At 37.8% G+C, this 18,647-nt stretch overlaps 1 protein-coding gene across 1 annotated transcript; it reads left to right on the forward strand.

The window, feature by feature from the left end:
• Positions 1–743: 743 nt before the first annotated feature.
• Positions 744–18,108, forward strand: LOC113061471 (lon protease homolog 2, peroxisomal-like). Its single transcript, XM_026230603.1, has 15 exons — positions 744–1,100; positions 2,778–3,012; positions 4,935–5,066; positions 5,181–5,303; positions 5,390–5,556; positions 5,760–5,854; positions 7,533–7,791; positions 9,563–9,704; positions 11,627–11,777; positions 11,956–12,082; positions 12,562–12,689; positions 14,801–14,919; positions 16,634–16,841; positions 17,009–17,193; positions 17,288–18,108. Exons 1-15 carry the CDS (start codon positions 868–870, stop codon positions 17,507–17,509), a joined length of 2,526 nt encoding a protein of 841 aa, XP_026086388.1. The 5' UTR covers positions 744–867; the 3' UTR covers positions 17,510–18,108.
• Positions 18,109–18,647: the final 539 nt, after the last annotated feature.

An 18,647-nucleotide genomic window follows, 5' to 3' on the forward strand; every position in this document is an offset into this window, starting at 1 on the left:
TTATTAAAAATATCAACTAAAACAGAAGAAAACTTGCCTTGGAAACTACACTATTTTTGTCTTGTTTCTAGTCAAAATATCTTACAATTCTTAAATCAAGATACTTTTACTAGATAAGCCAAATGACTTAAAATATTTAGTCTTGATTCTCAAGGGGGAAACAAAACAAGATTAAGTGCATTTTGCTTAAAACAAGTAAAATGATCTGCCAGTGGTGTAAGTAAAATATTCTTGCTTTAAGAATATTTAACTTCAGGAATTGTAAGATATTTTACTAAAAACAAAACAAAAATACTTAATAAGATAAGCTATTTTTTGCAGTGTAACAGAAATAAAATAAGTTTAACTGAAACAGAAATAAATAAATAAAACGCTAAATAGAGAATATATATATATATATATATATATATATATATATATATATATATATATATATATATAATTAAACATGAATAATTTGTCTAATAGCAGCTCTTTTGTAAGTTTGTTGATGGCCCTTAATGGGCCCCAGGCTCCTCGTTGCTCACTGGGCCAGAGGAGATTCTGGCCCATCTATAAAGATTCTGTCTCGACCGCCTCAAATTTCCCCGGTCTTTCCTGAGTTTTCAAACGCTCCCCAAAAGTATATTTAAGTAAACATTCTACAAAGAAAGAGAACACAGTGTACATTTGGCAGCATTCCGCGTGGTTTCTCAAAAAGTAGGAGTTTCCGTTTGCATACACCAATATTGTCCTACTGCACTTGCCGTAGTTCCAATTTTCTGATTTCATTCGTCCCAGATTGTCATACGATGAAGGCGTTCCTTGCCCCTTGGTTCACTGCGATTAATAGCTTTACACTTTAAACGTCTATCCAAGCCCTGCAAAATGTCATCAAACAGTGGTATTCAAATCCCCAGCCGACTGCCTTTGCTGTGCACTCACGATGGAGTGCTGTTACCAGGCTCGACCATGAGAATCAGCGTCGACACGGCGAGAAACATGCACTTAGTCAAGAGCAGACTGCTGAAGGGAACCTCGCTAAAAAGCACCATCATCGGGGTTATTCCTAACACCAGAGACCCCGAGCACGACAGCGATGAGCTCCCGTCCTTACATAGGTGCGTCTGTGCTGTCAGAGACCGTCAAACCCGCTGCAGACCCAGTGTGGGGCTAATGTCTCGTTCTGAATCCATTTGAAGGAGGTCCCATAGTCATTTCTTATGACTTTATAACACAATGCAATTCGTAACTTTTATTCTATTGTAAAGTTTAGTTTATAGTAATGCATCACTTTACGTTATTACCATGGTCATATTTTTAAGGGTGATGACAAGACACGCTACTATTTTATATTTACTGTACTTTACCCTCTGAATGTGTGGTTGAGTGATGCTCAAAATTAAACATTATACTACATTGTTGTCTATTTGGTTATGTTCTTACATGATAAGAGACTAGTAGTAGCAGTGTTTGTTTTCTTAAATGATCGTTTGAGCAGTAGTTGGACTTTAACCTTGTGAGTCTGATATGCTCTGTCAGTAATCAATGGCAGTTTCTGAAAACATAGTGACTTAGGCAAAACATGGAAAAATAATAATAATTATATATATATATATCTATATATATATATATATATATATATATATAGATATATATATATATATATATATATATATATCTATATATATATTTGCGTGTGTAATGTTAAAAGTAAGTGTTTTTTAATAACCTATCAAATATAAATATCTTTGGTTATTCTCTGCTTGGTGATTTAGAAAGCTGAATCCACTATAGATTTAGAAATCCTCCCCAGCAATGGATCTAACATTCAAAGCATCCCACAGGTTTGAAAAAGACTATACTCGCGGTGGTAGCCGGGGGATGACACAAAAATGGTCTACTACTTGTGACAAATAACAAATAATGTGTGATTTTTAACAATATTTTTATTTATTGAAAATAATTTTAATTACCTAGGCTACTATTGCAATTAATTACGTACTCATATAATACACTATAAATTATGCAAAATTACAGCATTTAAATGGTAGATTTCTCTTTGCTTTGTCATAGTGAATGAGACAGATATTTCTGATACTAGTAAAATCTATATATTGAATACTATGTCAAATAATGTTCTCTGACTTTTCTTCCTGTGAGGAGGCATCCCAATTAATTTAATGGAAATTAAATTAAATACAATTAAAAAAAAATATCAGTAATGTCATGTGGGAATTTCAGTGAGAGGAAACGGTTGTAGCCCACACAGAATGAGTGGATATGAAACGTGTGGGGTGAGGGGAGATTTTCCACTAATTAAAATAGTAAAATAGTAAAACCAAGTTAAATATATGTGTGGGAAACAGTGAAAATTATTTTTAAAATCATGAAAGTATTTCTAGCTCACTAGGTTTTAACACACAGACAGTTTTTTTCCAATATGCAAAACCATGTGTCTTCCCTCAACCTGAATGTGCAGATATGTTCTGCATAAAGGATATGTTCCCTTTATGAAGAACATTTCTGTTCATTAACTCATTCAAATTTTAACTTTGTTAATCTATAATTTCAATGTCTAGAATAATTTTTAATTTAAATAAGATAATGTTGATTAAAGTATTGTTATTATTTATAATCACTGTTCAGTGTGTGTGTGTGTGTGTGTGTGTGTGCGTGCGTGCGTGCCTCTGTTAGATGTCATGGTTGGCATAAAACCTACTCCGGTATCACAAACAGGATTTGACAGGAAACAAAACTCGGACCTCATTACTTTATTTCTACTTCTGTTTTCTCAGTATTGGCACAGCAGGACTGGCGGTTCAGGTTGTGGGCAGCAACTGGCCGAAACCGCACTACACTCTGCTCATTACGGGGCTGTGTCGCTTCCGTGTGAGCCAGCTGCTGAGAGAGAAACCCTTCCCCGTGGCAGAGGTGGAACAGCTAGACAAACTGGAGCAGTACACCGAAGGAGATCAGGCTGATGGAGAGCTGGGGGAGCTGTCACAGAGGTTCTATCAGGCAGCTGTACAGGTCACTAGTAATAAAGGGATGTCCGTTTGTGTTTAGATGATTCTGTTAATAGTCTATAAAAATGCCGTGCAGGCTATTGCCACAGCTTCCTGAAATCGCAAATATTATTCATTTGATACACCTGTGTATAATATAATATAATTATATAATTAGTGCTGGACAAGTTAACGCGTTATCATCACATTTATGCATTTATTGATTAACACTGACAATTTTTTAATGCATGTTAATGCTTTTTTTTTGTTATTATGAATGTCCAATACACATACAGACAAACCATGGGTCACAGGGCCGGATCAAATTAGCATCAACATTCACAAACCACTGTCCACTGTTATTTTTAACAGTGCAACGAGCTCATTATAATGTCACTTTATAAATTAGAAATAGGACGTTTCCGAAAGCATGTGAAGACAGCAGAGAAGAACTTGCTCAACACAGTGGAGTGAATCGTTTTGTTAACTTTGTGGTTTATTATTTTCAGTCATATGGGACGTGGTACCACACACGTCCCTCTCAAAATAAATCGCTTTACTGGTATATCGCTTTTGCTGCTAGAAATATTCACACAATCATGCAGCATGTATCAGAAGATCTGCATTCCAGCACTTTTAGCACTCACACTCACTGATCTAAACCCCTATATAACTGATCCCCGCTCTGGCCCACCTTTCCAACCGAGCCAGGGACTGCTATACAGAGTGATCATACTAGTGAAATGAACCAGGCTTTGGGGGTCAAACGTGCTCTGGCACGGCTAAGATTGCCTGGTGTGAGACACCCTAATTATTCTCCCGCATCCCGCACACACGAGTCTCTGCCCACACATCAAGTGTTGTCCCATGCCTCACTCTGCTGCGATGGGTCCCGTGATCGTGCAGATCTCTAATAGGAAGGTGCCTTTTATAATGTTATGATCGAGGCTCTGGACTCTGATCATAACTTGTTTTTCTAAAACAAACTATAAAGTATCGTCTATAAAAACGTTAATGTCCTGGCAGTGACAAATTACTTGTTTTATATTTAATTTAATTTAATTACATTTTTATAAGTTAAGATTTAGGCTACAATAAAAGGAACATTACTGTAAAAAGCACCTTATTTGTTTAAAGTGTTTGCATACCAAATGTTATTACACTTTTATTCATATAGCAGCAGGCCTATTTTAAATGATAGTGCACAATACACTACTTCTGGATGCATTGTTAGTTTTGTGCATAACAGTGTGATTAATTGCGATTAATCGCAGAAAATAATAAAACAGGCACAGTAATAGATGAGTGACAGCCAATGAGATTGCTGTTCGTGCATTAGCTCCACCCACTACCAGAGAAATCGGCATATCTTCTGCTTGTTCTTTAAAAGCGTAATAATTCTAAATGAACTCCGTTATTTATTACTTTTTTGGTTCTTTGATGAAAAGAAAGTTCAAAAGAACAACATTTATTTGAAATAGTAATGTTTTGTAACATAAATAATAAATACATAAATAATCTAAGTTCAAAAGAACAACATTTATTTGAAATAGTAATGTTTTGTAACATAAGTAATAAATACATAAATAATCTGAATGTTCATAAATGTTGTTCTTTGAAGTCGTTTTTTCAATAACTCCAACTTATTCATTTGATAATTTTTTTTTTGTCATGGACTACGGTTTAGATAAAAAGATTTTGCTCAGAGATATTAACAACAATAATAATCAAAGAGATATTTTTTTCATGACTGAAGAAAAGATGAATGTGACTGTGAGGTTTTTCTTTTTTTCCCATTTGGCACGAGTCATCTATACAGTGAGTCATCATTTAAACACTGAATGAATATAAAGGCTTCATTCTTTTCCAAATGCTACAGGATGATTCATTGCATGTAGGCTTTTCATTCAGTTAACTGACAATATCTTCTGGTCTCTCTTTGTCCAGCTGGTTGGGATGTTGGACATGTCAGTGCCTGTGGTGGCTAAACTCAGGCGGCTGTTGGACAGTCTCCCTAAAGAAACCCTGCCGGATGTCTTAGCCGCCATGATCCGCACTTCCAACAAAGAGAAACTGCAGGTGCAACAGTAAAAAGAGTTATTCTTCAGTCATAAATGATTTGCCTAGTGTGATCAGACACCACACTATCCAAACGAAATATGCAGTTATTATAATATTTTGGTTTGTTGTCAGGTGCTGGATGCGGTAGACTTGGAGGAACGGTTTAAGAAGGCCCTTCCCCTACTCACCAGACAAATTGAGGGGCTCAAGTTGCTGCAAAAGACCCGCAAACTCAGACCTGATGATGACAAGAGAGTAGGCCAACATATCTTTCCTCTGCCTCACAAACACCCTCCTCCACATTTCCTGTCCTATAACAGTATCCTTCTTCTTTCTCCTAGGTGCTGGCCATCCGTAAAGGTGGTGTATTCCCAGGCCGTCAGTTCTCACTGGATGAGGAGGAGGAGGAGGACGAAGATGGTGATGACACAGCTGTTCTGGAGAAGAAAGTGAAGGCGGCAGCTATGCCGGAAGCAGCACTGCGTGTGTGTCTCAAGGAGCTAAAACGGTACGTTCTGGTAATTTTTTAGAGGAAACCACATTTCATAGTTGGCTGCATGCTAGACAGCGAGGGGCTTTTCACTGACCAATGTCCACATCTGTTCTTTTGTCTTGAAATGTATTATAACTAAATAAGTCATTCTCTTTACAGTTTAAGCATTATTTTAATTAATAACACATTAATGACATATTTTTTTTTTTTGGCCACAGATTAAAAAAGATGCCACAGTCCATGCCAGACTATGCCCTCACCCGCAACTACCTGGAGATGATGGTAGAGCTTCCCTGGAGCAAAAGCTCTACAGGTAAGAAAGCAAAATGAATAGCAGTTGTATTTTTTTGTATGTAATTGTATTTTTGTATACATGTATTCTCATGTTTCAGGAATGAATTTTGCAAATGACGTTGGTCACTTATTAATTAGTACAAATATTAATGTCAAACCTTAAAGTAGTATATTATACTATTTTCTATATTTTATCAAATGCTAAGTTTGCTTTTGTTTTGAACTTACTATTGCTCATATTCTCAAAAAAAAAAAAAAAAGAAAAAAAAAAAAAAAAAAAAAAAAAAAAAAAAAAAAATATATATATATATATATATATATATATATATATATATATATATATATATATATATATATATATATATATATATAGTTATGGCTGCTGAATATTCAGCTTTGCCCTCACAGGAATTAATTACATTTTAAAATATATTCAAATCAAAACCTATTATTTTCTATTTAAATATTTTTTTTTTCCACACTATTACAGTATAAACCTTTGAATGGTAGTATTTTTCTAAATGGCCTATGTAATTGTTACCAGTATATGTATAATAAACTGGTTAAAAATATTTTTTTAAAGTTTAATAGAATGTTAAATGTATTTAAATATTTAGCTTTTAGTTGAGTTGACTGTGTATTTAAATAGATAAATCAATAAACAATTTAATCTAACAACATTTTAAAGGAGCCACCAGTAGAGGGAGTCTTTTACCACATTATGTGAAATGAATTGCTCTCAGTGTAGGGTTAGAGAGTGATTTGAGCTGTTTACATGTGTTATTCTTGTCATGTTCTCCATGGCAATATGGAGAACTCAGAGAACTCAAGTATAGCAAATTATCTTGCCAAGCACAGCTAGAGTGTTTGACCATATGCTGAGAACCATTAAACATACCATTTTATTCATTCATGTTCTGTGTTTTATAATTATTCCATGTGTTGGAATGCAACTAATTTTAACTACTTACTGGCATGCTCAAAAGCATGTACAAAAGTGTATGCATTACTTACTATCCTAAGGTCATAGCTAGCCTTGAAATGAGATCTCTGCCTATCCATGAAGGGCTCAAACAAACATTCACATGTGATTGAAAGTGCTCACACACACACACCTCTGAATTTCCCTTGCTAGATGTGTAACAGACCTTGGGGCTGGAATTCTGCTGGTAAAGTCTCATGTACATTTCCCAGTCTTTCAAGCTCAGCACTCAAGAGTGGGACTGCATTAGAAGAAAACTGATTTAGTGGTTTAGATCGGAGCTTGAAAGCTGGGAATAGAGCGGTCTGGCCTTACAGGAATGTTCTCCTGTAAATGCAGAATAGTCAATCTAAGATTTGTGAGAACCATAAATAAATTTCTGTGCCCAGTTTAAGTTAACTTTATGAGACAGCTGCATTTATGTCTGTATCTTATTACATCAGGCAGTGGAAATGCCTATGTCTTTGATAAAATACTCACATTCCTCACAGAATTTTTACAATATGCGTGCAATCGAGGGCTGCAGCAACGGTGCTGTCATAATACTTGTATATCTTGTACAAGGATGTTTTTTATTTGATCAATAAAATAAAAAATTTGGAAACAGCACCACTCATGGGTCATGACTTTTAGTGATGGTCATGAATAGTGCTGCATTATTTTGATCAACTGCATTATTTTTACTCTTTAGTGTCTTTCATTGTTGTCTAATCAGATTGCCTGGACATCCGGGCGGCACGGGTGCTGTTGGATAATGACCACTATGCCATGGAAAAGCTGAAGAGAAGGGTGCTGGAGTATCTGGCTGTGAGGCAGCTCAAGAGCACCCTTAAGGGACCCATACTGTGTTTTGTGGGACCCCCTGGTGTGGGAAAGACCAGCGTTGGGCGTTCCATCGCTCGCACTCTGGGTCGAGAGTTCCATCGCATTGCCTTGGGGGGAGTCTGTGATCAGTCTGACATCCGGGGCCACAGGTGAGAGGTCATCATACAGTTAGTACACTTAGTGTCTGATCTTCAAATAGGAATGATATATGACACATATAGTCTCAGTTTCAGACTGCTTTGAGAAAGAAACTGCGGTTGGTCATTTTGCATGCAGATCAGACAGATACTTGTTTAAGTGGGCTATTCTTGGCAAGAATAAGCTGTGTGGGCGCAAGACATCAGATTGATAATCAAAAGCCTAATCACACTTTAATATACACTACTGTACAAAATTAGGGCTTGGTAAGATTTTTTAATGTTTTTAAAAAAAGAAGTCTGTTTTGCTCACCAAGGCTGCATTTGATTGATCAAAAATACAATTAAAAATCATATTGTGAAATATTGTTACAATTTTAAAAAACTGTTTTCTATTTTACAATGTAATTTATTCCTGTGATGCATTTATTCCAAAGCTGAATTTTCAACTGCGATTTCTCCAGTCCACATTGTCACATGATCCTTCAGAAATCATTATTATATGCTAATATTGGTACTCAAGAAACATTTCTTATTATTGTCAATTTTGAAAACATGCTTAATATTTTTTTGGAAACTGTGATAGATTAGATTTTTCCAGAATTCTTTGCTGAATTAAAGAACATTATTTATTTATCTATTTTTTTTTTTTTTTGTGGCAATTTATTAAATTTTTGCTGAATAAAAGTATTAAATTATTTAAAAAGAAAAAAAATCATAATAACCCCAAACTTTTGTACGATAGTGTGTACTGTGTAAGCATCATCCAGCTGTTAAGATTATTGTAAAAAAAAAATGCCTTATTTCCAGTGCGTTGCTAAAACCTTTTAACCCCAGCCTGGTGTAACTGTGATTACCCTTGGTGTTACGTTACTTATCCAAGATCCTTCAGTTGCTGAAACTCAATATAGCCATTCAGGCGTTGTTTTGCCATCAAATGTTGAGTCATTACCATAATGTAAAGCATGCAGCGATGCTAATGTGTCAGACTGAAGAATCAGACTATGAGGAACCCACCAAAGAGACGTGGCGTAGTGCCCCTTCAATGACAAGAGAAACTTTAAACCATGACCTGCACTGATGACTTCTTTGATGTTCCCTCTGATCTCTTGTCACTATAGAAACTAGTAGGTGATAACAATCATGACACCCTGCAGGCCAGGACGAGCCTCTGTGTTTTCTGGATGGTTAATATCAGACCTTACACTCACATATGAAAAAATCCTCCTTAAGACAAACAGCCTTTTGCTAGACTTGTTTATTAGAAGTCTCTTTAAAAGAGTCTGCGTTTGTTTACTACTGTATGGTCTATGAAGTTTAATGACAGTCTTACAGCCCCCAACGATTTTAATCCTGTCTGTGTTCGCATCCTGCCCTTTTGTCAGTTCAGTAGGACCAAATGCAAGTTTTAGTGTTATCAATCACATCAAATGCATTCAAGCCTCATCCAGCAACATTATCAAGAAGTTATTCGTTTATTTTTGTAATTTTCAAATTGCATTTGTGATTCACGCTGTAACCTGTTATGCAGCCCATCAGTTATGTTCTAGGGGCAGTAACACCTACTGACAACCAACAGCGACCTGAATGGGACTGTGTCAAAACAGTTGCCCTTCAGGTTGCTATGTAGGATGATTGTGATCTTTTCTTTTGTTTGCCCACCAGAGCTCTGATACAGATCTGTTTTACTCCTCTCATCATTTTCCACTCCATTTTTTTTTATCTGTCCCTCTTGCTACTTTCTTCCCACTCCCGCTTTATCTCCATGTGTCTCCATTCTCAGGCGCACGTACGTAGGTAGCATGCCTGGTCGTATTATAAACGGACTGAAGACTGTTGGGGTAAACAATCCTGTCTTTTTATTGGACGAGGTGGACAAACTGGGGAAGAGCCTGCAGGGAGATCCTGCTGCCGCCCTGCTGGAGGTGAGAGGCACTACATAATGTATATATTTAGTGTATATATAAAAAAAAAAAAACACAGACAAACATGGGTTGCATGCTTGATGGATGGATGGATGAAACAATGGATAGAAGGATAGATAAATTGTTAAGGCAAAAAATGTTAAATAAAAAATTAAATTAAATGTATGCGTTTAGCAGACGCTTTTATCCAAAGCGACTTACAGTGCATTCAGGCTATCAGTTTTGACTTATCATGTAAACTGTTCCAAAAGGCTTGAAATTTGAAGGTATTATTGATATTAATAATGTGGATGGACTATGATAAACTGGAGATGAAATAGTGCAAAACCGACATACATTTCTTTCAGGGCAGATCTTTGTGTTTCAGTGTGGTATTACCCAGACTCACTGCATTACATTATATGCCACAATACTGAAAGAATATGTTTTTCGCAATTGCTTTTGTGTGGTCTACAAGGTAAGTGCATGCATACCATGGGTAGAAGGTAATCGTTTTTTTGTCCTGTCTGTGTACAGTATCACACATGCATCACAATTTGCAAACACTTGATTGCACATGAGCCAGTTTGTTTTCACTGAGATAAATAGCCAAATATCTCCTGTGACGCAGCTGTTTGTGAAGTACTGAACATCTGTGTATCTTTGATCGTAATCCTCTTGTCTGCTGGCATGTGCATCTTGCAGTTTCACCAAAGAACAGTGGTCTGCATTCTGTAATCAGAAGATCTCCACGCAAAAACCATCGGGGGAGTGACGTTCATCTCGTGCTGCAAAGCGTGTGGCCTTTTCATTGTACTCCAGATAGTGAGAGATATATGGAAGTTCATCACAGGGCAGACATTACCTGGCAAGCTCAACAGAAAACTATTTAGCTGAGAGCAAGCATGCTTAATTTGGTGAAGGATAAGGAAGTATCAAAATAAATAGTTTTAAGGTGGTTGTTTATAGCTGTTGTGATATTGTTTTAAACCTTTAACCCTATGAATAATACCACAAATGATGCATCTTGGAGAGGTGCGTTATTTTCAAAACAAATAGGCTAACTCTTTTTTTTTTTTTTTTTGGCCAAATATCATCATGTGAAGTGGTGTAATTGAATTAAAACTTTAAGGAGTGTCCACATTAGCACAGCTTAGAAGTTACTTTCAATCCAGACAGCTTTCTTTTAGTCAAAGCAACAGATCATTCTCATGACCAACTTAACCCGTTGCGAAATCTTCATTGACAAATCTTTCCACCCTCCCAGCGAAACGGATTCTTATTAAAATGACTCTACTGCAAACATTCACCAAACACTGGTAAATGTGACCGCACCTTTACAGTATTTCCTTCCTGCAACAATGAAAACAGTGCAAGGTTTAATGTCCGATTCACAAACAAATGACTAATATGAACTGGTTATCATTCATAAAGTTTCACAAAACTTGCATGTGAGTTCAGCAGTCTGACTCATACTTGCTCAGTCAGTGAATCAGTCAAAGCTGTTACCTGACTCTCACTGAACCGCAAGTCATTTTTTGGTTATATCTTATATATTATATAAAAGCTAGAACTGTCAGGCCGTGTGTCCACCAAAGGGTTTTTATCCAGCTGAAAATTGAAATACGGCCTTTGGACATTTTAGAGCACTTTGGAGGCCTTAATGAAATAATAAATGACGACAATGTTAGTTTTGTTAATTTACCATCCAGTGCTGATTCTCACAGACGGGGTTTGAGCAGCCTCCTGTTGCTATGGTTACCTCCTCAGGCTAGAGCCATTTCTGTTCATCTTCATGAGATCCATTTGACATGTGGTGAAAGTACCCACTCTTACTTACAATCTGACTTCTGTGATAAAACATTCCTGTGCAATATGCTGAATTTGAACTCTTTATGCATTTTTAAGAAGCCCCTCCCCCAATAAACCGTGTTCTTTATCAGGTTCTGGACCCAGAGCAGAACCACAGCTTCACCGACCATTACCTCAACGTGCCATTTGACCTCTCACAAGTGCTCTTCATCGCCACAGCAAACACCACGGCCACCATCCCTCCTGCCTTACTGGACAGAATGGAAGTCCTCCAGGTGCAAGGTCAGAGTTCAAATTCAGACTAAAAAGACAGCAGGACGTGGCATTGACGATGTGACATTTTTAAGTGATTAATTCCTGGCTATTTTATCTCGACACAATAGACCTTACCCTACAACGGAGCAGATGGTTTTGTAGTTAAATACTTGTGTCCTGAATATCAGCATGCGTGTCTCATTAGGATACACCCAGGAGGAGAAGGTAGAGATCGCCCATCGGCACCTGATCCCTCATCAGCTGGAGCAGCATGGACTGACCCCACAACAGCTCCAGATCCCACAGGACACCACAAAAGATATCATCAGCAAGTATGCACACACGCGCAAATATATAATAGCACTCAATGCTGTAAAAAGTTTGCAGAACATACTGAAATGGAGTAGATTTGAATGCATACGCTGTATATTGGAAGGAGTATCATTCAGGCCAGAGGAGAGTGTAACATTTTAGAGAAAGCAGTGTCTCACCGCTTTAAGAGTTTATGGTGTGAAACAGAGGGGCAGCTTGGGTCACAGATGGTGCTGTCCAGCGGGGTCTCCTCCTGTAAACTATATCCTTTGCTGTCCCACACTCTCCTTCTGAACCGTATCTTATGACAGGCTGCCAAACTTCTCTTCTGTAGTCCATCAGGGATTGTCGATTAGAGATGTTTGCAGAGCAAGCAAATCAATTACCTCAGAGGTTGCTAATTTTGGGGATGATTATCTGCTAAAAAGCAATCAATGCATGGCCCCGGCCCAGCGGAGCTGGCAGTCAATGAGTGATTTGTGTGTGAACGTGTTTGTAGGTACACACGGGAGGCAGGCGTGCGCTCTTTGGAGAGGAAGATCGGGGCCATCTGTCGAGCGGTGGCTGTGAAGGTCGCTGAAGGTCATAAGGTCTCTAGAGCAGAGTTGCCCTCTGAACAACATGCGGGTAAAACGGAGACTTTTTCATCTCACACATCATTGTTGTTTACGGCTGGCATACACCAGCTTCCCCGGCTCTGCTTCACTCGTAGACTCAGGATTGATGATAATAGCCTTTGGGCCAAGATAAAACAGGCTGTCCCAGTGTGCTCTTGTCTATGTTGTGTCTCCATGACTAACTCCGCCCACAGTGTGATAGAACTGTGCCTAGAACTGTGTTCAGACTAAAGAGGGTGTGTAGGGAACCCATGCTGAGAAATGATCAAACGTACAGTCAGAAAACTATTCTCACACATTATGAGAATCTCAGCACACACATGCACATACTGGTCATCAATCTCTCTAAGCACGGGCCCCCCGAGGGGTGGAGGAGGGTAAAGCATGCAAACAGACGGCCTTAGGCCCCCTCCTTCATGTCTCGCTGCAGCTGTTCCTCTGTAACAGAAGTGATAGCATGCCCAGTTCACGCTCTGTTCAGACTCTGATTGAGCCCAGCTCTGCTTCTCAGTCCTCTCCTGCATGGCCCATGTCTGTGATGAGATTTAGAGAGATGAGGGTCAGGGGTTTTCTTTTGCTATCCATGTTGCCAGAATAAAGCCTAGAAATGAGTGCATGAGCGCTTTATTTTATATTCAGTCTCTCAGGCTCTATGTTGCCTCTCGCCGTAGCAGGTGTTGTTCTTAGTCTGAACATCATGACAGCTGTCACATGTGCTTCCTGCTTTTATCTTAACTCTTTCAGTACATTTAGTGCATCTTAGTCTTGTTATGGCTCACTGTCTGCATTAACCTCCAGGGAAATGAAAGAGTTGGTTATTCAGGTTGCCCTCGGATTCCTCATAAAGGAGCATAGGTCTGATACTCTTTAAAGGTGCACTTTTTGTTGTGCTGACTAATACTGAATAAACTGTTGGTGCAGATTCTTGCAAAAGTTTTCAGTTACTAATGGCATCTAACAACAGGATTATAAAATAAGGTAAGTACAGTTTGGCTGGTCATGTGACCAACTCCATCCCACTTAAATTACTACTGCATGATTTTGAAACATTTTTCAAAAGAACTATTAATTTCTAAATAAAACATAAATTGTCTAAATAAATTAAATAATTAAAATCAGTTAAAAATATATACATTATGCTTTCTTATGTGAAAAAAAAAATACAAAAAAAAAAAAAAATATATATATATATATATATATATATATATATATATATATATATGATACATGAAAATTTGAATAACATTAAAATAATACTTGGATACTTTTTTAATGAATAAGAACTTATATAACCACAAAATGAAGTAACAAAACAGTTTAGCTATGAGTCACAAGATGAGTCACAACTACATCATTTCAGTTATCCTGGTGAAACAATATAGTTTAGTTAATATTATTTGTCTGCTTTGATCTATGATAGCAGAAATGAAGGTGGGGAAAGGTACAACATTTTGGTGAATTATTGTAATAGCAAACTTTTTTTCCTAGAAATGTGCATTAATCTTGCACAATAAAATCTAAAAATGCCTCAGAATGGCATGCACTTTCCTTGTTTGGTCTTCAGAACATAATGCTCCTCCTCTGTCTGTCATTAACAGTCTAGTCACGTGACTTGTGGGCAGCAAGGAGCATGTAAATCATTGTCTTGCCAAGGGCTAATACACAACACTCACAATTAAAAACAAACAATAGACAGACACATAGATGAGCACTGAAAGTAAATACACCCTGAAGCTGCTTTCTTTATAATGCATGATATTAAAACCTTTAATACCTCATTGTTTCCTCCTAAAATTAAGATAGCACCTGCTCCTCTCCCTTAGCTTAACCCCTGTGGCATTTTTCTATAGCCTATAAATCTCCATTTTTTTCGACAGCTCTCTTTCTTGCTTCTCTTTTCAATGTCTGTCACCTTCCTTAATGTAAAGCCTCAAATAGACATCATAATGGAAGTGTCAGCATGACAAACATTTTTAGCTTAAATTTTTGACTTGTAATTTATGGATATGGATTTATGGAGTTTACTTTTAGTTCATGAAATGTCAACCACCTTGTCTCAATTGTCACGCCAGAGTGTTAAATGGACTAAAAACCACCACCAAAGATCTCTGTATCTTTCAGACCAGAATACAGAGAACAAGGAGGAGGATTCTGGGATAGCGGCACCTCCAGAGATGCCAATTGTTATTGACCCCATTGCCCTTAAGGATATTCTTGGACCGCCAGTCTTTGAAATGGAGGTTAGTATCAGGAAATGTTACTAAAATTGTTGAAAGCACTTTAAGTCTCTCCACTTTTGTGTATGATTCATAAAAGGAAGTTAAAAGTATTTTTTGTGTCTTCACAAAAAAAAAAAATATTAAGTAGCATAACCGTTTTCAACATTGAAAGTAATAATAAACATTTCTTGAGCAACAAATCAGTATATTAGAATGATTTGAACTGAAGACTGGAGTAATGGCTTCTGAAAATTCAGCTTTGCATCACAGGACTAAATTACAGTTTTTAAATATATTCAGATAAATATATTATAAATTGTAGTAATATTTAAGAATATTAGTTTTTTTAAATGAAAGTAAATGCAGTCTTGATGGGAAAAAGAGACATTTAATCTCCATGACACTGTACCTTTGAATGATAGTGTACAGTATGTCGAGGGACCAGCATATCATAAGGATTTGGGAGTATGCTTCTGAGGACTAGCAACTACCAAAACACCCAAGCATCACGACTGCAGGGTTTGAATGAGCAAGCATCACTTACATTTTCTTCAGAAAATCTAAAAGTTTAGTAGTCTTTGTTCTTTTAAATTGAAGGCTTGTCATTTTCAGTGCAGTCCTGTCATTAGTCATGTATTGTTCTTCGTTTGTCCACAATCTTTTCGGACTGCTAGCCCCTGGCTTTGTGTGCTCTGTGGTGTGCTGTTGTGTTTCTCTGAGGCGAAGTGCTCGCTCTTCTCCATAATGGAGGCTGCATTCCTGCCATGCCTATGGGGACGGGACAGGGAGAGAACAGCCAAAGTCAGCCTGTTTGAGTTCTGCTGAACTATCACACACATCTTCTCCTTCAAAGACTTCCTTAGCACTCGGCTTTCTGCAGTTAGTTGTATACAAAATATACAAACAGAGAAAGGTTAATGGTTTAAAAAAAAAGAAAGTCAGGATTACTTATAATGGGGCAAAATCTTCTTCTAGATGTGTTGGGAATAACAAAATCATAAGAAAAAGATAAAAAAAAAAAAAAAACAGCTTCTAAGTTTCTAAGATATAAGCTTCATATTGTTTTTTTTTTTTTTTTTTGTGGCATGTTAAAGGGGACATAACACGGTTTCTGCCAATCTCATGATAATCTTGAGTACCTATAGAGTAGTATTGCATGAGCCACATCTCCGAAGGGTCTTTAGTTTGATCAGATACATAAAAGACAGATACAGCTTCACGCTTCTCTCTGAAAACAGTAGAGCTCCTGGAGGCATGCCGTGTGTGGAGATAAAGAGTCACGAGCACACATTTGCCTAGCGATCGTCTACAAACTGTGACATCATCATGAATGAAGCAGGAACAAACACTTTACTGACTTTAATCAAGTGCAGTGCTGCCGTCGACCTATGAAGCATGTTGAAGGGCTGCTCATGCTCTCGCTCTGGTTGATGCGTGTGCATGCTTTTCGTGGAAGATGTGCCTATACAAGGAATTCTGCCCTTAAAGAATGCATGAAGGACCATACTCTGAAAAAAATAAAAAAATACAACTTTTCGAAACGTATACAAACCCTGAAGGAGTGTCTCTGGCACTGAAATACTCTTTCAAAAGTCCAACTTGTTTTTTGAAACTTTGAGCATGAGAATCCAACTCTTTAACAATGTAAATAACTCTAAATGCTTGAAATAGCATTAGACCTCCTCTTTAAGATAAGTATGTTAAGGATGTAACCAGAGCAGTGTATGCTTTGTAGGTATCAGAGCGACTGACCCTGCCAGGTGTGGCGATCGGGCTGGCCTGGACGCCGATGGGTGGAGAGATCATGTTTGTGGAGGCCAGTCGTATGGAAGGAGAAGGTCAATTGACTCTGACAGGACAGCTGGGCGATGTCATGAAGGAATCCGCCCATTTAGCCATCAGCTGGCTCCGCAGCAATGCCAAAACATACCTCCTCACTAATGGTAAGTTACAGACGTTCGCTACATTAAAGTTGGTAAGATTTTGAAAGAAGTCTTTTATGCCGTTTAGTTAGTGATATTGTGAATAATGTGATTGCAAGGATTTTTCAACAGTGATTTGACTGAGACTGATTTATTACAATGTGTGTGTCTGATTGATGTTGTTGTAGGCAGCGCTGATCCTCTGGAGGGTACCGATATCCACTTGCACTTCCCTGCAGGTGCCGTCACCAAGGACGGCCCCTCCGCGGGTGTTACCATAGTAACCTGTCTGGCCTCGCTGTTGAGCGGGCGGCTGGTGCGCTCTGATGTGGCCATGACCGGAGAGATCACCCTGAGAGGACTGGTGCTGCCGGTGAGGAAAACGCTCACAAAAAAAAAAAACGTTCATCATCAGAAGTTGCTAAAATAAACTGTCTGATCTCACAAGATATATCTTGTCTTTACAGGTGGGAGGTATAAAGGATAAAGTATTGGCAGCTCACCGGGCCAATCTGAAACGAGTCATCATTCCCAAGCGCAATGAGAAAGATCTGGAGGAGATACCTCCCCACGTGCGAGCGGACCTGGATTTCGTTTTCGCCAGCACTTTGGATGAAGTCCTGAATGCAGCCTTTGATGGCGGGTTTCCCGCGGCTGTCCGTCATCCAGAAGTTGCCAGCAAACTCTGACACTGAAGTTGCTAGACAGACTCGTAGAGGAAGCTTAACACTAAGCACTTATTGTGTGTCACCTTAAACCACCGAATACTAGGAAATCAGTTTTATTCAAGTCAATACTCGTTTTCCTCTAATTGATTTATGATTTAATGACAGATGATTGACATTGTAAGAGTATACCTTTGTTCCCGTAGAAATGACAACAAAAGTTGATCTATGTTTATACTGTAAATAATTATACAAATGCACTGGTTTATGCAAATTGTGATTTAACAAACACATTTAGTGTTATTCATCAAATGAAATGGATTAACGAAAGTCAAAGTTCTTAATTATAAAGACTGGAAAATTTGAATATGTTGACAACGAGGTACAATTTAACGGAATAAATTTGGATCTGTCCAATGAATGCCTTTGAAACTGCCAGAAAACCCGTTAACGCTACAGGAAACGTTTCTAGAACTGGTCGCACCCACAAACCTCATTCTTCCTTAAAGAAGTCACAGTGTCTCCGTTGCAGTGTTGTTCATAGAATAGCATACTGGCAAAAAAACATTTATATTTACATCTTTTTGGATCAGAGTTTTAAATAAATGTGACTTCATAGGTTTCTATAATGTTGTGTTTAAAATGTAAAATTTATAAAATATTGTCACCAGTGTAGAAGTATCATTTGTCTTTGCTATTGGGACAACTGAAAATGCTATCGTAATGACACATCTTGACAAGTAAACCAAGCACTATTGCTTCATTTTGTAGTTGAACATGAATATAATTTGATATGCTATACTGTAAACAAAGCTGACATTTGATCAGCTCTGGCCTGAAAACACAAGGCATGTTTGGAAATGTCGTAAGATGCAGACTAGCCACTTTCACAGAAGTCTGCCAGTTCCACATGAAGGGTAGAGATTCGTAAGAAGTGCTATTTTCACTTTGGTCAAAAAAAACAAAAACAAAAACCCAGCCCGTTTAAAGCTAAAGTATGTAGACACCGCTATAGGCCATTTGTAGATCGAACTGCATGAAACAAATGCTTACCATCAACACTGGCTCTCTCTCTCTCTATAATCTCGCAGAAAGCTATTTGAAGAATCATCCTGCACATTAGGTGATGTTAGTGACACATATCAGCTTAAACCTTCAGTGA

Source organism: Carassius auratus, chromosome 43 (genome assembly GCF_003368295.1).
Source record: "Carassius auratus strain Wakin chromosome 43, ASM336829v1, whole genome shotgun sequence".
NCBI lineage: Eukaryota > Metazoa > Chordata > Actinopteri > Cypriniformes > Cyprinidae > Carassius > Carassius auratus.